General features: G+C 43.9%; 1 protein-coding gene across 1 annotated transcript in view; it reads right to left on the bottom strand.

The window, feature by feature from the left end:
• Positions 1-14,451: 14,451 nt before the first annotated feature.
• LOC138664642 (NXPE family member 2-like) overlaps positions 14,452-18,562 on the bottom strand; it is a 263,498-nt gene continuing 259,387 nt past the window's right edge. The window contains exon 6 of the mRNA XM_069751526.1: positions 14,452-15,184. Within this exon, the coding sequence (XP_069607627.1) occupies positions 14,649-15,184 (536 nt within the window). The 3' untranslated portion in view covers positions 14,452-14,648. The remainder of the gene's footprint in view (positions 15,185-18,562) is intronic.

Genomic DNA, 18,562 nt, shown 5'->3' with positions numbered 1-18,562 from the left:
TTTGGAGAAGACGTCTGCATAGGACCTTGGGAAGGGAAGAAATATCTGCGGGTATCTCAGTAGTGGAAACCTGAACGCACTCCCTCACACATATGCCCTTACATGATTCACTCCAACCCAATATCCTCCCAGAGGTCCACTCAATATGTGGGGAGAGGAAACGGAGCCAGGGTATTCCCAGCAGAATCTCGTCCATTCCCTCGGGAAGGACAAGAAGGGAAATAATCTCCTGGTGGGAAGGGGACATGGATAATGTGAAAGGGACAGTCTGATGTGTGATTTGTGAAGGAAGTGTCGACCCATTCACTACTCTAATAGTCACCGGTTTGGCGAGCATCACCAGAGGTATTGCATGGAGAGAAAAAGCAGAGGACATGAAATTCCCCTCTGCTCCAGAGTCTATCCAAAGCTCGACTTTTAGAGTTGATGAGCCTAACGTGATTGTCCCTATAAAGGACAGCTTGGAGGAAAATGCCGCCTCCAATGGTTACTAGAGGCGTTCGTTTTCCCGACCGCTGTGGACATTTATTAGCATAATGTCCTAACTGTTGACAAACATTAGAAACCACGGGTACTCAAGCGGCCCGGGACTTAGATCCCGCTCGAGAAACCTCCATGGCCTCATGGGAGTCGGACACCTGAACGGAAGATTCTAGAGGTCTGGCTAAGGTGGGAGCCAGCCGGAACCTCTGCCTACACTGAGTCCGCTCAAACCTCCGCTCGTTAAAACGGAGGTTGATGCGGGTAGATATTGTAATAAGCTCCTCCAGTGTTGCAGGAATCTCCCTGGTGGTCAAGGCGTCCTTCACATGGTTCACCAGTCCTTTCCAGAACACTGGAATAAGGACTTTATCCAGCCACTCCAGCTCTGAGACCAGAGTCTGGAATTTGATGGCGAACTGGCTGACCATGGACGAACCCTGTGTTATTGCCAACAGTTGTATCGCTGTATCGTGGGTGACACAAGGTCCTAAAAAGACCTGTTTCAGAGAGTCCAGGAAGAGAGGAGCACTCTGCACCACACGATCATCACGCTCCCTCAGCGGCGTTGCCCACTCCAACGCCCTGCCTGACAAAAGGGATAAGATAAAACCCACTTTCGCTCGTTCCGTAGGAAAACGTGCAGCTAGAAGGTCTAGATGTATGGAGCACTGACTCACGAATCCCCGACATAGCTTACTGTCACCAGAAAACTTGTCTGGAAGCAGGAGACGGGATAAAGTCGGAGCAGGGGTGGCAGAGGACAAACTGGCTGCAGCTACACTTGCAACCTGAACAGCGACTGCGGTAACATCCACAGCTGAGGTTGTGCATTCTAGAGCCGCCAACCTACCCTCCAACTGCTGGATGTACCGCTGTAGACGCTGATCGTCCACAATTTACTAGCCAGACCCTTGCACTAGCGTTCTGTTAGGACTGGCAGAATGCACCGAGTACATAGTGAGAGGATATTTGGTGCGTTCGCAGCCCGGGGTCCACCGTGCAGGAAAGAACCTGCTGCTGGCAAATAGCGGCACTATATGGCGGTGGAAGCAAACTCTGTTACGTCACAGAGTCGCGGTACCGCACAAAGAGCACAAGCAAGGAGTCACAGAACTCAATCCCAAGATTCAGGAATAAAGTTAATCTAGACCACTTGCGCTCGACACCGCTACTGGGTGTCAGACTATAACAATGCCGCACTGGCGGACGCCACCAACCACCCAGACTTGGGTTAGAGAAGTTCTCTATTAGCGCACGGCGCCGCACTGGCGGTCACAGCAATAGATGCTGCATCATATGTTTTAATGTTGATAGCTTAGTTGGGCGCTAGACAGCAGACATCCACCTTTTGCGAGTAGTCATACACAAGGGAAAGGATGTTCAAAGAACGACTTGCACTCATCAACACACACATGTTTTCAAATGTACACTAGCGCATGGCCAGGCGGTTATGCGAACCTTTTATAGCTGCAGCAAGTACAGTTCCTTCCTAGCAGGACCAATGGGAGGCTGCCACAGAAGTTGAGCACCTTCATGACCTTCCTAGAAGACCAATGGGATTTGTTGCAGTATCTGAGCATGTGACCCTTGATCTCCAAATGAGAGATCTTACCCTGGGCATGCTCAGAAGGGGAAAAGTAGGACTTAGTCCCAAAAACGTCTGCTCGCCACTGCCCAGTATTGGCTACAATGGCAGAAGCTTGAAAGGCAGCAGTAACCCTTTGCACAGAGTCAGACTGAGCGAGATGCTGGGACCGATGTTTCCACTGAGCAGACTCCACTGAGGCAGCAGAAGAATAGGAGACTGCAGCGGAGATGGCCCGAGATTCCTCCATGTAGAAGCGGGAACTCGACCCCTAACAGCAGATGTCAGAGTTTGTTGAACAACCAAGGAGTCCAAGCGAGAGAAATAGAAATACAATCCAGCTCAGGCAGGGGAACGATGGCAAAATTCTGGGACAGTTTTCTCAGACCCTCCCATTGTGCCGGCACACAGTCAAGGGGTTCTGTTTCAAGAATTGCAATGTTTGGGAAGATGCTGAGGGAGTACCTTGCAGATCATACAAATGTCCTTGGGGATTCCTCTGTGCCTTTAAATTATTGGGTATCCAAGCTGGACACGTGGCATGAGCTAGCTATGCCTTGGAGGTCCTGGCCTGCCATGCTGCTAGCATTCTGTGAGAGCGGGTTTTTAGTAGCGCTGGTGGAATTATAACAGATAGGTGCATTCGCCTGCCAACTGACAATGCTGACAGGCTAACTCTTACAAATTGAACAAGGGCTGGATTGGGCAAGACTTCTGTACACCACCGAATAAAAACAGCAAAACATAAAAATATTGAAATACCATTACATTATATTTTTATTTATATCCTTGTCTCTGAGTTGTTTCTAGGGACCAACATATCTTGGACACATTCTGGCTTCATATTTATGAACCTGTGTAAGCCCCTCCCTTTTGTTATTTTTTTGAAACAGTCTGTTATCTCAGTCACACGTTTGATCTTTCTGTGTTCTACAAATCTTGGCTTTTCAGCCATACATTACAGTTTTTTGGTCTGATACCCTTGGTGTATACAGTATTTTGCTTTAAAAATTTGTAAACATACAGCCACATATTGAAACAGTCTGTTATCTCCGTCCGACGGCCGTTCTATGCGTGGACTAAAAATAGTTGTTTTTCATGCATACATTCCAATTTTTGGTCTGTCTAATACCCTAGGCCTATACACTATCTTGGTTAAAAAAAAAAAAACATATATTACAGTACGGTAGTTCTGTGACACACCTCATCTATCTGTGGGCTACAAAGCGTGCTTTTGAGGCTTCCATTCTCAAGCGCCAGATATATCTGTGGCCTGCAAATTGTGGTATTTCAGGGCTACATTCCACGGTATTTGATGTCTTTAATCTGATTTCTATACAGTATTTGTGGGGCCAAAATAAAAATACAGGCCACATATTTAAAGTGTGATATCTCCGTGACACGCCTCATGTATCTTTGGTCTACAAAGAGTGCTTTTCAGGCTTCCATTCACCTTTTTTTGCTGTGTGTTACCCTAGCTCTAAACAGTAAACACTATTTTGAGCGGAATTTTTTTTAAATGTACCCCCATGGGGAAATGTTTATCAGCCCATACACTTAGTGAATGGGCATTTCAAGTCTAGGAGACCAGCTCCTTTAACCCCTTAGCGACCGCCGATACGCCTTTTAACGGCGGCCGCTAAGGGTACTTAAACCACAGCGCCGTTAATTAACGGCGCTGTGGAAAAAGTCCATAGCGCCCCCCAGAGGCCGATTTTCTCCGGGGTCTCGGCTGCCGAGGGTAGCCGAGACCCCAGAGAACATGATTCGGGGGGGTTTTAACCCACCCCGCATTTGCGATCGCCGGTAATTAACCGTTTACCGGCGATCGCAAAAAAAAAAAAAAACAAAAAAGCGATCTCTTTTTAATTTCTCTGTCCTCCGATGTGATCGCACATCAGAGGACAGAGAAAAGGGGTCCCAGGTGGCCCCCCAATACTCACCTAGCTCCCCCGATGCTCCTCGTGTCTCCCGGTGGGCGCCGCCATCTTCAAAATGGCGGGTGCATGCGCAGTGCGCCCGCCGGCCGGCACCGGGAGAATCTTTGGGGTCTCGGCTGCCGGGGGTAGCCGAGACCCCAAAGAGCACGATCGGGGTCGGTATTACCGACCCCTGTTTTGCGATCGCCGGTAATTAACTGTTTACCGGCGAACGCAAAAAAAAAAAAAGTAAAGTGTAATTCTCTGTCCTCTGATGTGATCGCACATCAGAGGACAGAGAAATAGGGGGATTCGGGGACCCTAGCATACTCACCTAGGTCCCTGGATCCTCTTGCTGCTCCTCCTGGCCGCCGGCAGCAGAACATGGCGGACGCATGCACAGTGCGCCCGCCATCTGTCTCCATCTGCCGGCCGGCAGGAGAACAGCAGTTGGGGCTAAAATTAGGGTTAGGGGTAGGGTTAGGGTTAGGGGTAGGGTTAGGGGTAGGGTTAGGGGTAGGGTTAGGGGTAGGGTTAGGGTTAGGGGTAGGGGTAGGGGTAGGGGTAGGGTTAGGGGTAGGGTTAGGGTTAGGGGTAGGGTTAGGGTTAGGGGTAGGGGTAGGGTTAGGTTAGGGGTAGGGTTAGGGGTAGGGTTAGGTTAGGGGTAGGGTTAGGGTTAGGTTAGGGTTAGGTTAGGGGTAGGGTTAGGGGTAGGGTTAGGGGTAGGGTTAGGTTAGGGTTAGGGGTAGGGTTAGGGGTAGGGTTAGGTTAGGGGTAGGGCTAGGGTTAGGGCTAGGGTTGGGGCTAAATTTAGGGTTAGGGTTGGGGCTAAATTTAGGGTTAGGGTTGGGGCTAAACTTAGGGTTAGGCTTCTTTCACACTTACGTCGGTACGGGGCCGTCGCAATGCGTCGGCCCGACATACCGACGCACGTTGTGAAAATTGTGCACAACGTGGGCAGCAGCTGTAGTTTTTCAACACATCCGCTGCCCAATCTATGTCCTGGGGAGGAGGGGGCGGAGTTACGGCCACGCATGCGCGGTCAGAAATGGCGGATGCGACGTACAAAAAAAGTTTCATTGAACGTTTTTTTGTGCCGACGCTCCGCCAAAACACAACTGATCCAGTGCACGACGGACGCGACGTGTGGCCATCCGTCACGATCCGTCGGCAATACAAGTCTATGGGCAAAAAACGCATCCTGCGGGCACATTTGCAGGATCCATTTCTTGTCCAAAACGACGGATTGCGACGGATTGCCAAACAACGCAAGTGTGAAAGTAGCCCTAGAGCTAGGGTTAGGGTTGGGGCTAAAGTTAGGGCTAGGGTTGGGGCTAAAGTTAGGGTTAGAGCTGGGATTAGGGTTAGGGTTTGGATTAGGGTTCGTATTAGGGTTAGGGTTGGCATTAGGGTTACGCTTGGGATTAGGGTTAGGTTTGGGATTAGGGTTAAGGTTAGGGTTGTGATTAGGGGTGTATTGGGATTAGGGTTAGGTTTGAGGTTAGGGTTGAGATTAGGATTAGGGGTGTGTTGGATTTAGGGTTTTGATTAGGGTTATGGTTAGGGTTGACATTAGGGTTGTTTTGGGGTAAGGGTTGTGATTATGGTTAGGGTTAGTGATTAGGATTATGGATGAGGTTGGGATTAGGGTTAGGGGTGTGTTGGGGTTAGGGTTGGAGCTAGAATTGGGGGGTTTCCACTGTTTAGGTACATCAGGGGGTCTCCAAACACGACAGCCAATTTTGCGCTCAAAAAGTCAAATGGTGCTCCCTCCCTTCTGAGCTCTGCCGTGCGCCCAAACAGTGGGTTACCCCCACATATGGGGCATCAGCATACTCGGGATAAATTGGACAACAACTTCTGGGGTCCAATTTCTCTTGTTACCCTTGTGAAAATAAAAACTTGGGGGCTACAAAATCTTTTTTGTGAAAAAAATAATATTTTTTATTTTCACGACTCTGCATTCTAAACTTCTGTGAAGCACTTGGGCATTCAAAGTTCTCACCACACATCTAGATAAGTTCCTTGGGGGGTCTAGTTTCCAAAATGGGGTCACTTGTGGGGGGTTACTACAGTTTAGGTACATCAGGGGCTCTGCAATCGCAACATAATGCCCACAGACCATTCTATCAAAGTCTGCATTCCAAAAAGGCGCTCCTTCCCTTCCGAGCTCTGCCGTGCGCCCAAACAGTGGTTTACCCCCACATATGGCGCATCAGCGTACTCGGGATAAATTGGACAACAACTATTGCAGTCCAATTTCTCCTGTTACCCTTGTGAAAATAAAAACTTGGGGGCTACAATATCTTTTTTGTGGAAAAAAAAATATTTTTTATTTTCACGACTCTGCATTCTAAACTTCTGTGAAGCACTTGGGCATTCAAAGTTCTCACCACACATCTAGATAAGTTCCTTGGGGGGTCTAGTTTCCAAAATGGGGTCACTTGTGGAGGGTTTCTACTGGTTAGGTACATCAGGGGCTCTGCAAACGCAACATAATACCCGCAGACCATTCTATCAAAGTCTGCATTCCAAAACGGCGCTCCTTCCTTCCGAGCTCTGCCGTGCGCCCAAACAGTGGTTTACCCCCACATATGGGGTACCAGCATACTCAGGACAAATTGGACAACAACTTTTGGTGTCCAATTTCTCTTGTTACCCTTGTGAAAATAAAAATTTGGTGGCTAAAAAATCTTTTTTGTGGAAAAAAAATTTTTTTTATTTTCACGGCTCTGCATTATAAACTTCTGTGAAGCACTTGGGCATTCAAGGTTCTCACCACACATCTAGATAATTTCCATGGGGGGTCTAGTTTCCAAAATGGGGTCACTTGTGGGGGATTTCTACTGTTTAGGCACATCAGGGGCTCTCCAAACGCGACATGGCGTCCGATCTCAATTCCAGCCAATTCTACATTGAAAAAGTAAAACGGCACTCTTTCTCTTCCAAGCTCTGCGGTGCGCCCAAACAGTGGTTTACCCCCACATATTGGGTATCGACGTACTCAGGAGAAATTGCACAACAACTTTAGTGGTCTAATTTCTCCTGTTACCCTTGTGAAAATAAAAATTTGTGGGCAAAAATATCATTTTTGTAGAAAAAATGCAATTTTTTTTTTCACGGCTCTACGTTATAAACTTCTGTGAAGCACATGGGGGTTCAAAGTGCTCGCCACACATCTAGATAAGTTCCTTAAGGGGTCTAGTTTCCAAAATGGTGTCACTTGTGGGGGGTTTCCACTGTTTAGGCACATCAGGGGCTCTCCAAACGCGACATGGCGTCCAATCTCAATTCCAGCCAATTCTACATTGAAAAAGTAAAACGGCACTCCTTCTCTTCCAAGCTCTGCGGTGCGCCCTAACAGTTGTTTACCCCCACATATTGGGTATCAGCGTACTCAGGAGAAATTGCTCAACAACTTTTGTGGTCTAATTTCTCCTGTTACCCTTGTGAAAATAAGAATTTGTGGGCGAAAAGATCATTTTTGTGTAAACAAAAGCGATTTTTTATTTTCACAGCTCTACGTTATAAACTTCTGTGAAGCACTTGGGGGTTCAAAGTGCTCACCACACATCTAGATAAGTTCCTTAAGGGGTCTAGTTTCCAAAAAGGTGTCAGTTGTGGGGAGTTTCCACTGTTTAGGTACATCAGGGGCTCTCTAAATGGGACATGGTGTCCGATCTCAATTCCAGCCAATTCTGCATTGAAAAAGTCAAACGGCGCTCCTTCACTTCTAAGTTCTGCGGTGCGCCCTAACAGTGGTTTACCCCCACATATGGGGTATTGGCGTATTCAGGAGAAATTGCATAACAAAATTTATGGTTACATTTCTGTTTTTACACTTGTGAAAATAAAAAAAATGGTTCTGAATTAAGATGTTTGCAAAAAAAAGTTAAATGTTCATTTTTTCCTTCCACATTGTTTCAGTTCCTGTGAAGCACGTAAAGGGTTAATAAACTTCTTGAATGTGGTTTTGAGAACCTTGAGGGGTCTAGTTTTTAGAATGGTGTCACACTTCATTAATTTCTATCATATAGACCCCTCAAAATGACTTCAAATGTGATGTGGTCCCTAAAAAAAAATGGTGTTGTAAAAATGAGAAATTGCTGGTCAACTTTTAACCCTTATAACTCCCTAACAAAAAAAAATTCTGTTTCCAAAATTGTGCTGATGTAAAGTAGACATGTGGGAAATGTTATTTATTAACTATTTTTCATGACATATCTCTCTGATTTAAGGGCATAAAAATACAAAGTTTGAAAATTGCAAAATTTTAAAATTTTTTGCCATATTTCCATTTTTTTCATAAATAATCGCAAGTAATATCGAAGAAATGTTACCACTAACATGAAGTACAATATGTCACGAAAAATCAATCTCAGAATCAGCGGGATCCGTTGAAGCGTTCCAGAGTTATAACCTCATAAAGTGACAGTGGTCAGAATTGCAAAAATTGGCCTGGTCATTAAGTACCAAATTGGCTCTGTCACTAAGGGGTTAAATTGGGTCTAGTTTTTAATGAGACCTTCCTCCACATCTCATCATCCACTGCCACTAGATCACTAGGGTTAAAGTGTTCCGTGCTGCTACAGCCAGGGTGTCTATGATCCCCATAAAACATTGTTTTAAAATTTAACCCCCATGGGGAAATGTTTATCAGCCCACACTAATGTTTATCAGCCCACACTATCCACGCTCCTTTGAAATGGGAGTTTTTTTATGAGGCCCTTCTTCATGTTTCTTCCAAAGGGGGATTGGGGTGCATGCAAATTTGGGTCAAGGCGGCCCTTCCATTCAATGCATAAGGAAACTGTATGGAAGGACCAACTGAAGACTGTGAAGTGGGTTTTCCTGTGGCCATCCAGTATCTGGTTCAAAAGGCTTATTGGGGTGCATATGACTTGATAGTAGGGCTGGCCTTGCATTCAATTGAACATTTTTTCAGGAAGACCTCCTGAACTTCTCATGAAAGGGGTATTGGGGTGCGTTGTAATTCTTGGCAGCCCAGCCACTCACTGCATAGGCAATAACAGCATAGGAGACCCACTGTTTAATAATGGTCCTTTAAGAGTATTAATGATGCCCCTCTAAAAATAGGCTTTGTGACTTTAAGAGTCCTTCCTTCTTAAATGAAACAAGATGTGTCTCCTTATGTGTCACACACCACATGGCCAGCTAGGTTTGTTAAATGTTGCAATGACATTTCCCAGTGAATGCATTTGCATTGGTTGAAAGCAATGTTAAAGTTGAAAAACGCATCAAAAACACTGCGTGTGAATATAGCCCAAGTGGTGGAGGAATATTTTGGTCTGGGATAAATTCCATTTTTTTTTTCATTTTTGGGTGCACCTGTAACAATGGTGTGAAACTCTGACAACATTGCTTACAGCTGTGACCTACAAGTAAGAAATGCTTCCAGGGGCGATACCCATGATGTTCCTGTGTCATGTGAGCAGTGTTCCCATCATTTTCAGACGTTTTTAGACCTTAAAAGGACCCCTGGGGGGATCGTGGTAAAAATACTCGGGTTTCCCATAGACTTACATTGGGGTTGTTGCTCGGGTTGAGTACCCGAGTATTCCGTTTTGCTTGACCCGAGCAACGAGCACCCGAGCATTTTAGTGCTCGCTCATCACTAGCTGTGATGTCTGTGCCCTCTTTTTTCTGAGGTTTTCCATTGTGGACATGTTATTATAACATATTTTCTTTGGAAGGTTATGGTGAGCCACTGTGGCATTATATTCTCTGGTTTCCACACAGCCCACTCTTTTGAGATATGTCTTGCATGCTTACGCAGTAAGATAGGGTTTCCCTTTATTTCTTGAAAAGTGTTCTTATGCCCTGAGATACTATGTCTATGTGTCGAACTCATGTGCGCTCCATGTTCTCACTTGGCAGACATAATTTCCGGTGCATCATTTTGGAATGCAGAATGCGTTCCACGCGTCTTTGTTGGTGATTCATGCCTCGTTTTGAAATTGGAACTGACCGCGGATAACCTCTATAAGATGGCAGCACCCATAGGTGAATGACGCACACAGCATCCTTGTGGTTTGCTGGAGGGATATTTCTACCTTCCACGAGTCTCCTAAGGAATGCTGATAATCAAGGGGGGAAATGCGGTGGGACGAGGGACAAAGACCCTTATGTCATCATGGTTGATAAGTATCAGTATATTTTTGTAACTGACTTCATGTGATTCTCATATGGATGGGTACTCTGCTATATGTTAATGACTATGGGGCGTGGAAGGTTGTGTTTACTATTTGAATCAGCAGAAAACAGTGTATATATCTGCATGCTGATTTTCTCATTGAGGATTAGTTTAATATTAAGGCAATATGCTATAAGAAATATCTTGCTGCTTGGGTTATAAGTAGTGTTGAGCATTCCGATACCGCAAGTATCGGGTATCGGCCGATACTTGCGGTATCGGAATTCCGATACCGAGATCCTTTTGTGGTATCGGGTATCGGTATCGGATCCATAGTGAGGTGTAAAATAAAGAATTAAAATAAAAAATATTGATATATTCACCTCTCCGGCGGCCCCTGGACATCACCGCGGGTAACCGGCAGGCTTCTTTGTTTAAAATGAGCGCGTTTAGGACCTGAGGAATGACGTCCGGCTTCTGATTGGTCGCGTGCCGCCCATGTGACCGCGACGCGACCAATCAGAAGCCGCGACGTCATTCCTCAGGCCCTAAATTCCTAGAATGAGCGCGTTTAGGACCTGAGGAATGACGTCGCGGCTTCTGATTGGTCGCGTGCCGCCCATGTGACCGCGACGCGACCAATCAGAAGCCGCGACGTCATTCTCAGGCACTAAACTGCTCATTCTAGACAGGGCCGGCGTCAGCACCCGGCGTACCGGGGCAAATGCCGGGGCCCTGAACAAATGGGGGGGCCCACTCGTGGCCGGGATACCAGGGGGCCCGGGCTGCTCCCCCAGCAGCTTCGCCACTACTTGAGCTCAGCTGTCACTTAAATAAACATGGCCGCGCACAGTGCACTCTGCAGCGATGTCTCTGCTTCTGCTAGTAATGACGCGGCCGGGCGGACACACAAGCAAAGTTAAAGGCACAGTGTCTGCCTGACCGCATCATTAGTAACAGACACAGCTGCAGCGTGCATTGTGGGTGGCCATGTCTGTTTAAGTGACGGCCATCGATCAAGCAGCACTCCCTCCATATCTACATGTCAGAGGAGCCTGATGGGTGACAAGCCTGGGGGAGGTGAGTGAGGCTTGTGTGTTGTGTCTGTCTGTATGTCTGTGTATGCCTGTATGATGTGCATATCTGTGTATATCAGTGTATTTGACTGTACATATTTATGTATTTTTGTGAATTTGTCTTCAAATATATGTATGTAAATATCTGCGTATTGTATGTGTATATCTGTGTATTGTATTTGTGTGCATGTCTGCGTATTGTATTTGTGTGCATGTCTGCGTATTGCATGTGTATGTCTGCGTATTGTGTGTGTGTGCGCATGTCTGCGTATTGAGTGTGTGCGCATGTCTGCGTATTGTGTGTGTGCGCATGTCTGCGTATTGTGTGTGTGTGTGTGTGTGCGCATGTCTGAGTACTGTATGTGTGTGCAGCATGTCTGGGTACTGTATGTATATGTCTGCGTATTGTGTGTGTGTGTGTATGTCTGCGTATTGTGTGTGTGCGCGCATGTCTGCGTATTGTGTGTGTGTGTATGTCTGCGTATTGTGTGTGTGTGTGCGCATGTCTGCGTATTGTGTGTGTGCATGTCTGAGTGCTGCGTGTGTGTGCATGTCTGAGTACTGTATGTGTGCGCATGTCTGCGTACTGTATGTGTGTGCATGTCTGCGTATTGTGTGTGTGCATGTCTGAGTGCTGCGTGTGTGTGCATGTCTGAGTACTGTATGTGTGTGCATGTCTGAGTACTGTATGTGTGTGTATGTCTGCGTACTGTATGTGTATGTCTGCTTATTGTGTGTGTGCATGTCTGAGTGCTGTGTGTGTGCATGTCTGAGTGCTGTGTGTGTGCATGTCTGAGTACTGTGTGTGCAACATGTCTGCATACTGTATGTGTATATCTGCGTATTGTGTGTGTGTTTGTATGTCTGCGTATTGTGTGTGTGTGCATGTGTGCGTATTGTGTGTGTGCATGTCTGCGTATTTGTGTGTGTGCATGTCTGCGTATTTGTGTGTGTGTGCGCATGTCTGCGTACTGTAGATGAGTGTGTATGTCTGCGTATTGTGTGTGTGCATATCTGCCTATGTGAAGGATGAGGGGGAAGGCTAGGCCCTATGTAGTATATCTATATTTCTCCTCCGTATCTGTGCATCATGAATCGTGGTATGTGGGCCCACTGAGACTCTTTTGCCCGGGGCCTACAAAATCCTGGAGCCGGCCCTGATTCTAGGAATTTAGGACCTGAGGAATGACGTCGCGGCTTCTGATTGGTCGCGTCACGTCACATGGGCGGCACGCGACCAATCAGAAGCCGCGACGTCATTCCTCAGGTCCTAAACGCACTCATTTTAAACAAAGAAACCTGCCGGTTACCCGCGTGATGTCCAGGGGCCGCCGGAGAGGTGAATATATCAATATTTTTTATTTTAATTCTTTATTTTACACATTAATATGGATCCCAGGGCCTGAAGGAGAGTTTCCTCTCATTCAGACCCTGGGAACCATCAGAATACCTTCCGATACTTGGTGTCCCATTGACTTGTATTGGTATCGGATATCGGTATTGGCGATATCCGATACTTTTCGGGTATCGGCCGATACTATCCGATACCGATACTTTCAAGTATCGGACGGTATCGCTCAACACTAGTTATAAGTTAGTGTACCAATTTATGCTAATAAATCTGCATAGCTTGAAGAAAGGTCGAGTATAAGGGTAAACCCCTACATTTTGGGGATATAATATTTTCCTTAGTTGATAAATGCATGTCTTTTCTCTCTCTTTATGCACATGTTTATGCTATCTTATCAAGATATTTTCATTGCTCTTAATATAGTGTAGATGTTTAACTGGACATTCAGGGACACAATTGTTGAGCGGGGGCACCATATCACCAACATTAGTGTGCCGCAGTCAAGTAGGGTGACTAACAATGATTATTAGGGATTCAATAGCACCTCACATGCTCTATTTCAATATTCCTGTACATTATGTTTTCACCTGAATGTTTTTCACTGAACACACCTAACACATTATCTGTTTTCAGAGTGTGTTTTCTATTCTTTTTGAGAGTGTTTAATGATATTAATTAAAGGTATTTTTTAGGGGTCTATATTCTTACGGTTCCTATGACCATTGCAACCAACTGTCAGATACATGTTGAAATCACTGATGCAACCAATGTGGTCACAGGCTAAGATATGGGTGCATGTTATAGTTTAGCTCAACACTCAAAAATATGATTTTTCTACAGACCATATGGCTATTTTAAAAGGGACACTGAAGGGCAAGTATTAGACTGAAACACTAACCACTAATTCCAAATCTGGTTGTGCTAGAGTTGTGAGAAGCTGGCGTAAAGTTGGGTAGAAAATGTACCCCAACCACTTAAAAACAAGACTGGATATAAAACTCTGAATGTGAAAAAAAGCAAAATAGTTCTGTGAAGTTATGCAGAATATAACTAATCACTAGAGATAAGTGAATAAATTGGAGTGTAACATAGTTCTACTCTAATTCACAAAAATCTGCATTAGCCAAAATGTGGATTTTTTTGTAATTCACTGGCTCCTATTTTTTTCTGAAACATAAAAAGCAATCAAAAGGTTAAAAAACAAAAAAATTCTAAAATCACCTTACTGCTCACCTCTCTGGTCCCTCTGCTCCTCATCATCACCTTTCCAGTCATTTGTCACATCTTCTAATCCAAGGCGTTCCAGCAGAAACCCCCCCAGGGTCTCTCACACTGAGAAAAAAATTCCAGCTCTCAGAAAGACCGGGATGGTTCTGCACATGCACGTGCAAGGTCGCAGTGCACATTGTAACATTATGACGTTGTGAGCTTTTGCGCACTTGCTATTTACCCTAGGTTGGGCCCTCCAGCTGAGCTCAGATCCCAGAGGTCACTGCATGTTGCATGTCTGTCAAGTCATGATGTGTGGCACACAGTAACCTTAGATTCCTGGTCACAGCCACAGATGCAATTTGCGACGGGGAAAGAAGAGACGGCTTTGAGAATCAAATGGTGGGCGGCAAGCAATGGAGCGGACGGACAGGTTAGCAGTGAGTATAACTTCTTTTGCCATTTAAACTTTTGCCAACCAATTATGTTTGTGCAAATTGGTGGTTTGCAATATGACTGCAAGATTTAATCAACATATCTGATTATAGAAGCATTTTAACGCCTTTGAACATAATTTTGCAGCTTGTCAATGTTTAATTAATATACATTTATTCTAGAAATCTAAATACATTAATACTAAACAGCAGAACAAAAATAATAAGCATTAACTACTAAGAATACATTTAGAAACCTGAAATATTAAACTAAATTAATTTTTTTAAGGCATGTACAAATCTTTGAACATGTCAGTCGTTTTTCTAGTAAGAAGAATGATTGTCCTTATAATTTTTTTCTAATAAAATACCCCAAAAGATTAACCTTTTCTAAATGTATCTTTGTCCAAAAAAAAGTAACACATACATTAATATAATTAACAGATGTAAGAAAGAAACAGATTGATTTGATTTTTAATGACTATTTCTGGTGGGTGGACATTATATGTTCCATAGGCTATGGTCATGTCCCAAGCATCAATTACGCCTATGTTAAGTCCCCTGAAGATGTCCTTCACCAAGAGATATTGAATGTATCCATGAAAATCACTAAATAGTTCAACATCGTTATTTAAATCTCTGGTGTTTCCAATCTTTATGATGACTTTTGTATCCGGGCTTCTTACAAATAAATTTTCAATTGCTTTACGAATATTAAGAACTCTCCTTATGAATAGGTCAAGAGGAAAAGGTCGGAAATGATGTCCTACAGAAATGACTATTATAGTGTTAGCACCTCCACCAATTCTGTCAATTTCATTAGTGATATAGGCATGGTCCTTCACTGAAAAGAAGCTCTGAGTAACGAAGGGGTGTCCATGCTTCTTCCACTGGATGAAAATATGATTGGTCAAATCGAATTCTAAATATGTCTTATGCCAACCAATTCCATGATTATTAAACAACTTAAGTGCTGAAAACAAGAGAAAAAAATGAATTGCTTTAAAGGCAAAATAGTTCATGAAACTACATTTTATTAAACATTGAATACAATTTAAAGAAGTTTACTTAGATTGATATTAACATAATTAAGTAAAATATTGCATATAAAATGTTATAAAACAGATATCAAATGAATTACAATTCCTAAACTCATTTTATTATATAGTCATGTTCATATTATAACATTTATATAGAGAATGTCTATCTAGTTGTGCCAATTTCAATTTAATTGGACTTACTTAACTTGCAGAGTTGGGATAATCCTTATATTATCTGATCCCAAGAAAGGCAATTACTTGTTAATCTTTGGGGGTCTGACCAGGAGCGTAAGGAGCACGGGTGCAGAGGGTGTGACTGTGACCAGGTCAATGCAGGAGGGGAGTCAGCTATTTAAAGCTGGATGCTCAACCAGGAATAGAAAAATGTTTAGAATTGAGAGTCTCAGTGGTTGATACCTCTTAATGGCTAACTGAAAAGATGGTAACAAATTGCAAGCTTTCGAGACTAATAAGGTCTCTTCATCAGGCATAGACTAAAACAAATTCTGGAGAACTACATATTTATGCACAACACATTACAGAAAAGAAAAAAAACCTGGATAAGATAGCTAACATGAAGCAGAATTACCATGAGTGATAAACAGTTATATCCATCAATATTGGACCAGTTCTATGATAAGAAATGTTTTATTGTCCTCTGATTGGGGTCTGGTTCTGTTGTGATGACCCCACATGGTCTGAGGGGCAAATTCCTTAGTTCCTTAGTTGATGTCCAAGAAGACCATGGAGAAATCACCAACCACACAACTGAAGAACCGATATCAAATCTTTGTAGAGGATGAAGATGGCACACCTAAGGATGAAGCAATACCAGCAAGCAAAAAAGTAAAGGGCACACAGCAACAAGTGACAGCAAAAAGTACAGCCAAGAAGCAACGAAGAGTGGTGGTGGTGGGAGACTCACTACTGAGAGGCACAGAAGCAGCCATCTGCAGACTGGACATAACCGCAAGAGAAGTATGCTGCCTTCCAGGTGCGATGATCAAGGATGTGACCGATAGGATACCAAAGCTCTTCAGCTCCAAGGACGTCCACCCATTTCTTCTGATACATGTTGGCACCAATGACACGGCAAGGAAGGAACTACCGACAATCTGCAAGGACTTTGAAGAGTTGGGGAGGAAAGTAAAGGAACTGGATGCACAGGTAGTTTTTTCTTCTATCCTTCCAGTAGACGGGCATGGCACCAGGAGATGGAACAGGATCCTTGATGCGAACAACTGGCTAAGACGATGGCGCAGACAACAAGGATTTGGATTTCTGGACCACGGTGTGAATTACTTGTACGATGGACTCCTCGCCAGAGACGGACTACACCTCAACAAACCTGGGAAACACACATTCGCCAGAAGACTTGCTACACTCATCAGGAGGGCGTTAAACTAGAAGAAGAGTGGACGGGAAGAAAAACATTAGACTTCAACAAAGAAGACCCAGGAAAACATACTCAGAAGGGAGGTAAGAACATTTCTAAAACAATCCACAGCGAGGAGATTGGAACAAAACAAAATCCTCTAAACTGCATGCTCGCAAACGCCAGAAGCCTGACAAACAAGATGGAAGAACTAGAAGCAGAAATATCTACAGGTAACTTTGACATAGTGGGAATAACCGAGACATGGTTAGATGAAAGCTATGACTGGGCAGTTAACTTACAGGGTTACAGTCTGTTTAGAAAGGATCGTAAAAATAGGAGAGGAGGAGGGGTTTGTCTCTATGTAAAGTCTTGTCTAAAGTCCACTTTAAGGGAGGATATTAGCGAAGGGAATGAGGATGTCGAGTCCATATGGGTCGAAATTCATGGAGGGAAAAATGGTAACAAAATTCTCATTGGGGTCTGTTACAAACCCCCAAATATAACAGAAATCATGGAAAGTCTACTTCTAAAGCAGATAGATGAAGCTGCAACCCATAATGAGGTCCTGGTTATGGGGGACTTTAACTACCCGGATATTAACTGGGAAACAGAAACCTGTGAAACCCATAAAGGCAACAGGTTTCTGCTAATAACCAAGAAAAATTATCTTTCACAATTGGTGCAGAATCCAACCAGAGGAGCAGCACTTTTAGACCTAATACTATCTAATAGACCTGACAGAATAACAAATCTGCAGGTGGTCGGGCACCTAGGAAATAGCGACCACAATATTGTACAGTTTCACCTGTCTTTCACTAGGGGGACTTGTCAGGGAGTCACAAAAACACTGAACTTTAGGAAGGCAAAGTTTGACCAGCTTAGAGATGCCCTTAACCTGGTAGACTGGGACAATATCCTCAGAAATAAGAATACAGATATTAAATGGAAAATGTTTAAGAACATCCTAAATAGGCACTGTAAGCGGTTTATACCTTGTGGGAATAAAAGGACTAGAAATAGGAAAAACCCAATGTGGCTAAACAAAGAAGTAAGACAGGCAATTAACAGTAAAAAGAAAGCATTTGCACTACTAAAGCAGGATGGCACCATTGAAGCTCTTAAAAACTATAGGGAGAAAAATACTTTATCTAAAAAACTAATTAAAGCTGCCAAAAAGGAAACAGAGAAGCACATTGCTAAGGAGAGTAAAACTAATCCCAAACTGTTCTTCAATTATATCAATAGTAAAAGAATAAAAACTGAAAATGTAGGCCCCTTAAAAAATAGTGAGGAAAGAATGGTTGTAGATGACGAGGAAAAAGCTAACATATTAAACACCTTCTTCTCCACGGTATTCACGGTGGAAAATGAAATGCTAGGTGAAATCCCAAGAAACAATGAAAACCCTATATTAAGGGTCACCAATCTAACCCAAGAAGAGGTGCGAAACTGGCTAAATAAGATCAAAATAGATAAATCTCCGGGTCCGGATGGCATACACCCACGAGTACTGAGAGAACTAAGTAATGTAATAGATAAACCATTATTTCTTATTATTAGGGACTCTGTAGCGACGGGGTCTGTTCCGCAGGACTGGCGCATAGCAAATGTGGTGCCAATATTCAAAAAGGGCTCTAAAAGTGAACCTGGAAATTATAGGCCAGTAAGTCTAACCTCTATTGTTGGTAAAATATTTGAAGGGTTTCTGAGGGATGTTATTCTGGATTATCTCAATGAGAATAACTGTTTAACTCCATATCAGCATGGGTTTATGAGAAATCGCTCCTGTCAAACCAATCTAATCAGTTTTTATGAAGAGGTAAGCTATAGGCTGGACAACGGTTAGTCATTGGACGTGGTATATCTCGATTTTTCCAAAGCGTTTGATACCGTGCCGCACAAGAGGTTGGTACACAAAATGAGAATGCTTGGC

This window comes from Ranitomeya imitator, chromosome 2, assembly GCF_032444005.1.
Source record: "Ranitomeya imitator isolate aRanImi1 chromosome 2, aRanImi1.pri, whole genome shotgun sequence".
Lineage (NCBI taxonomy): Eukaryota > Metazoa > Chordata > Amphibia > Anura > Dendrobatidae > Ranitomeya > Ranitomeya imitator.
This window is presented reverse-complemented; position numbering and strand designations above follow the sequence as displayed.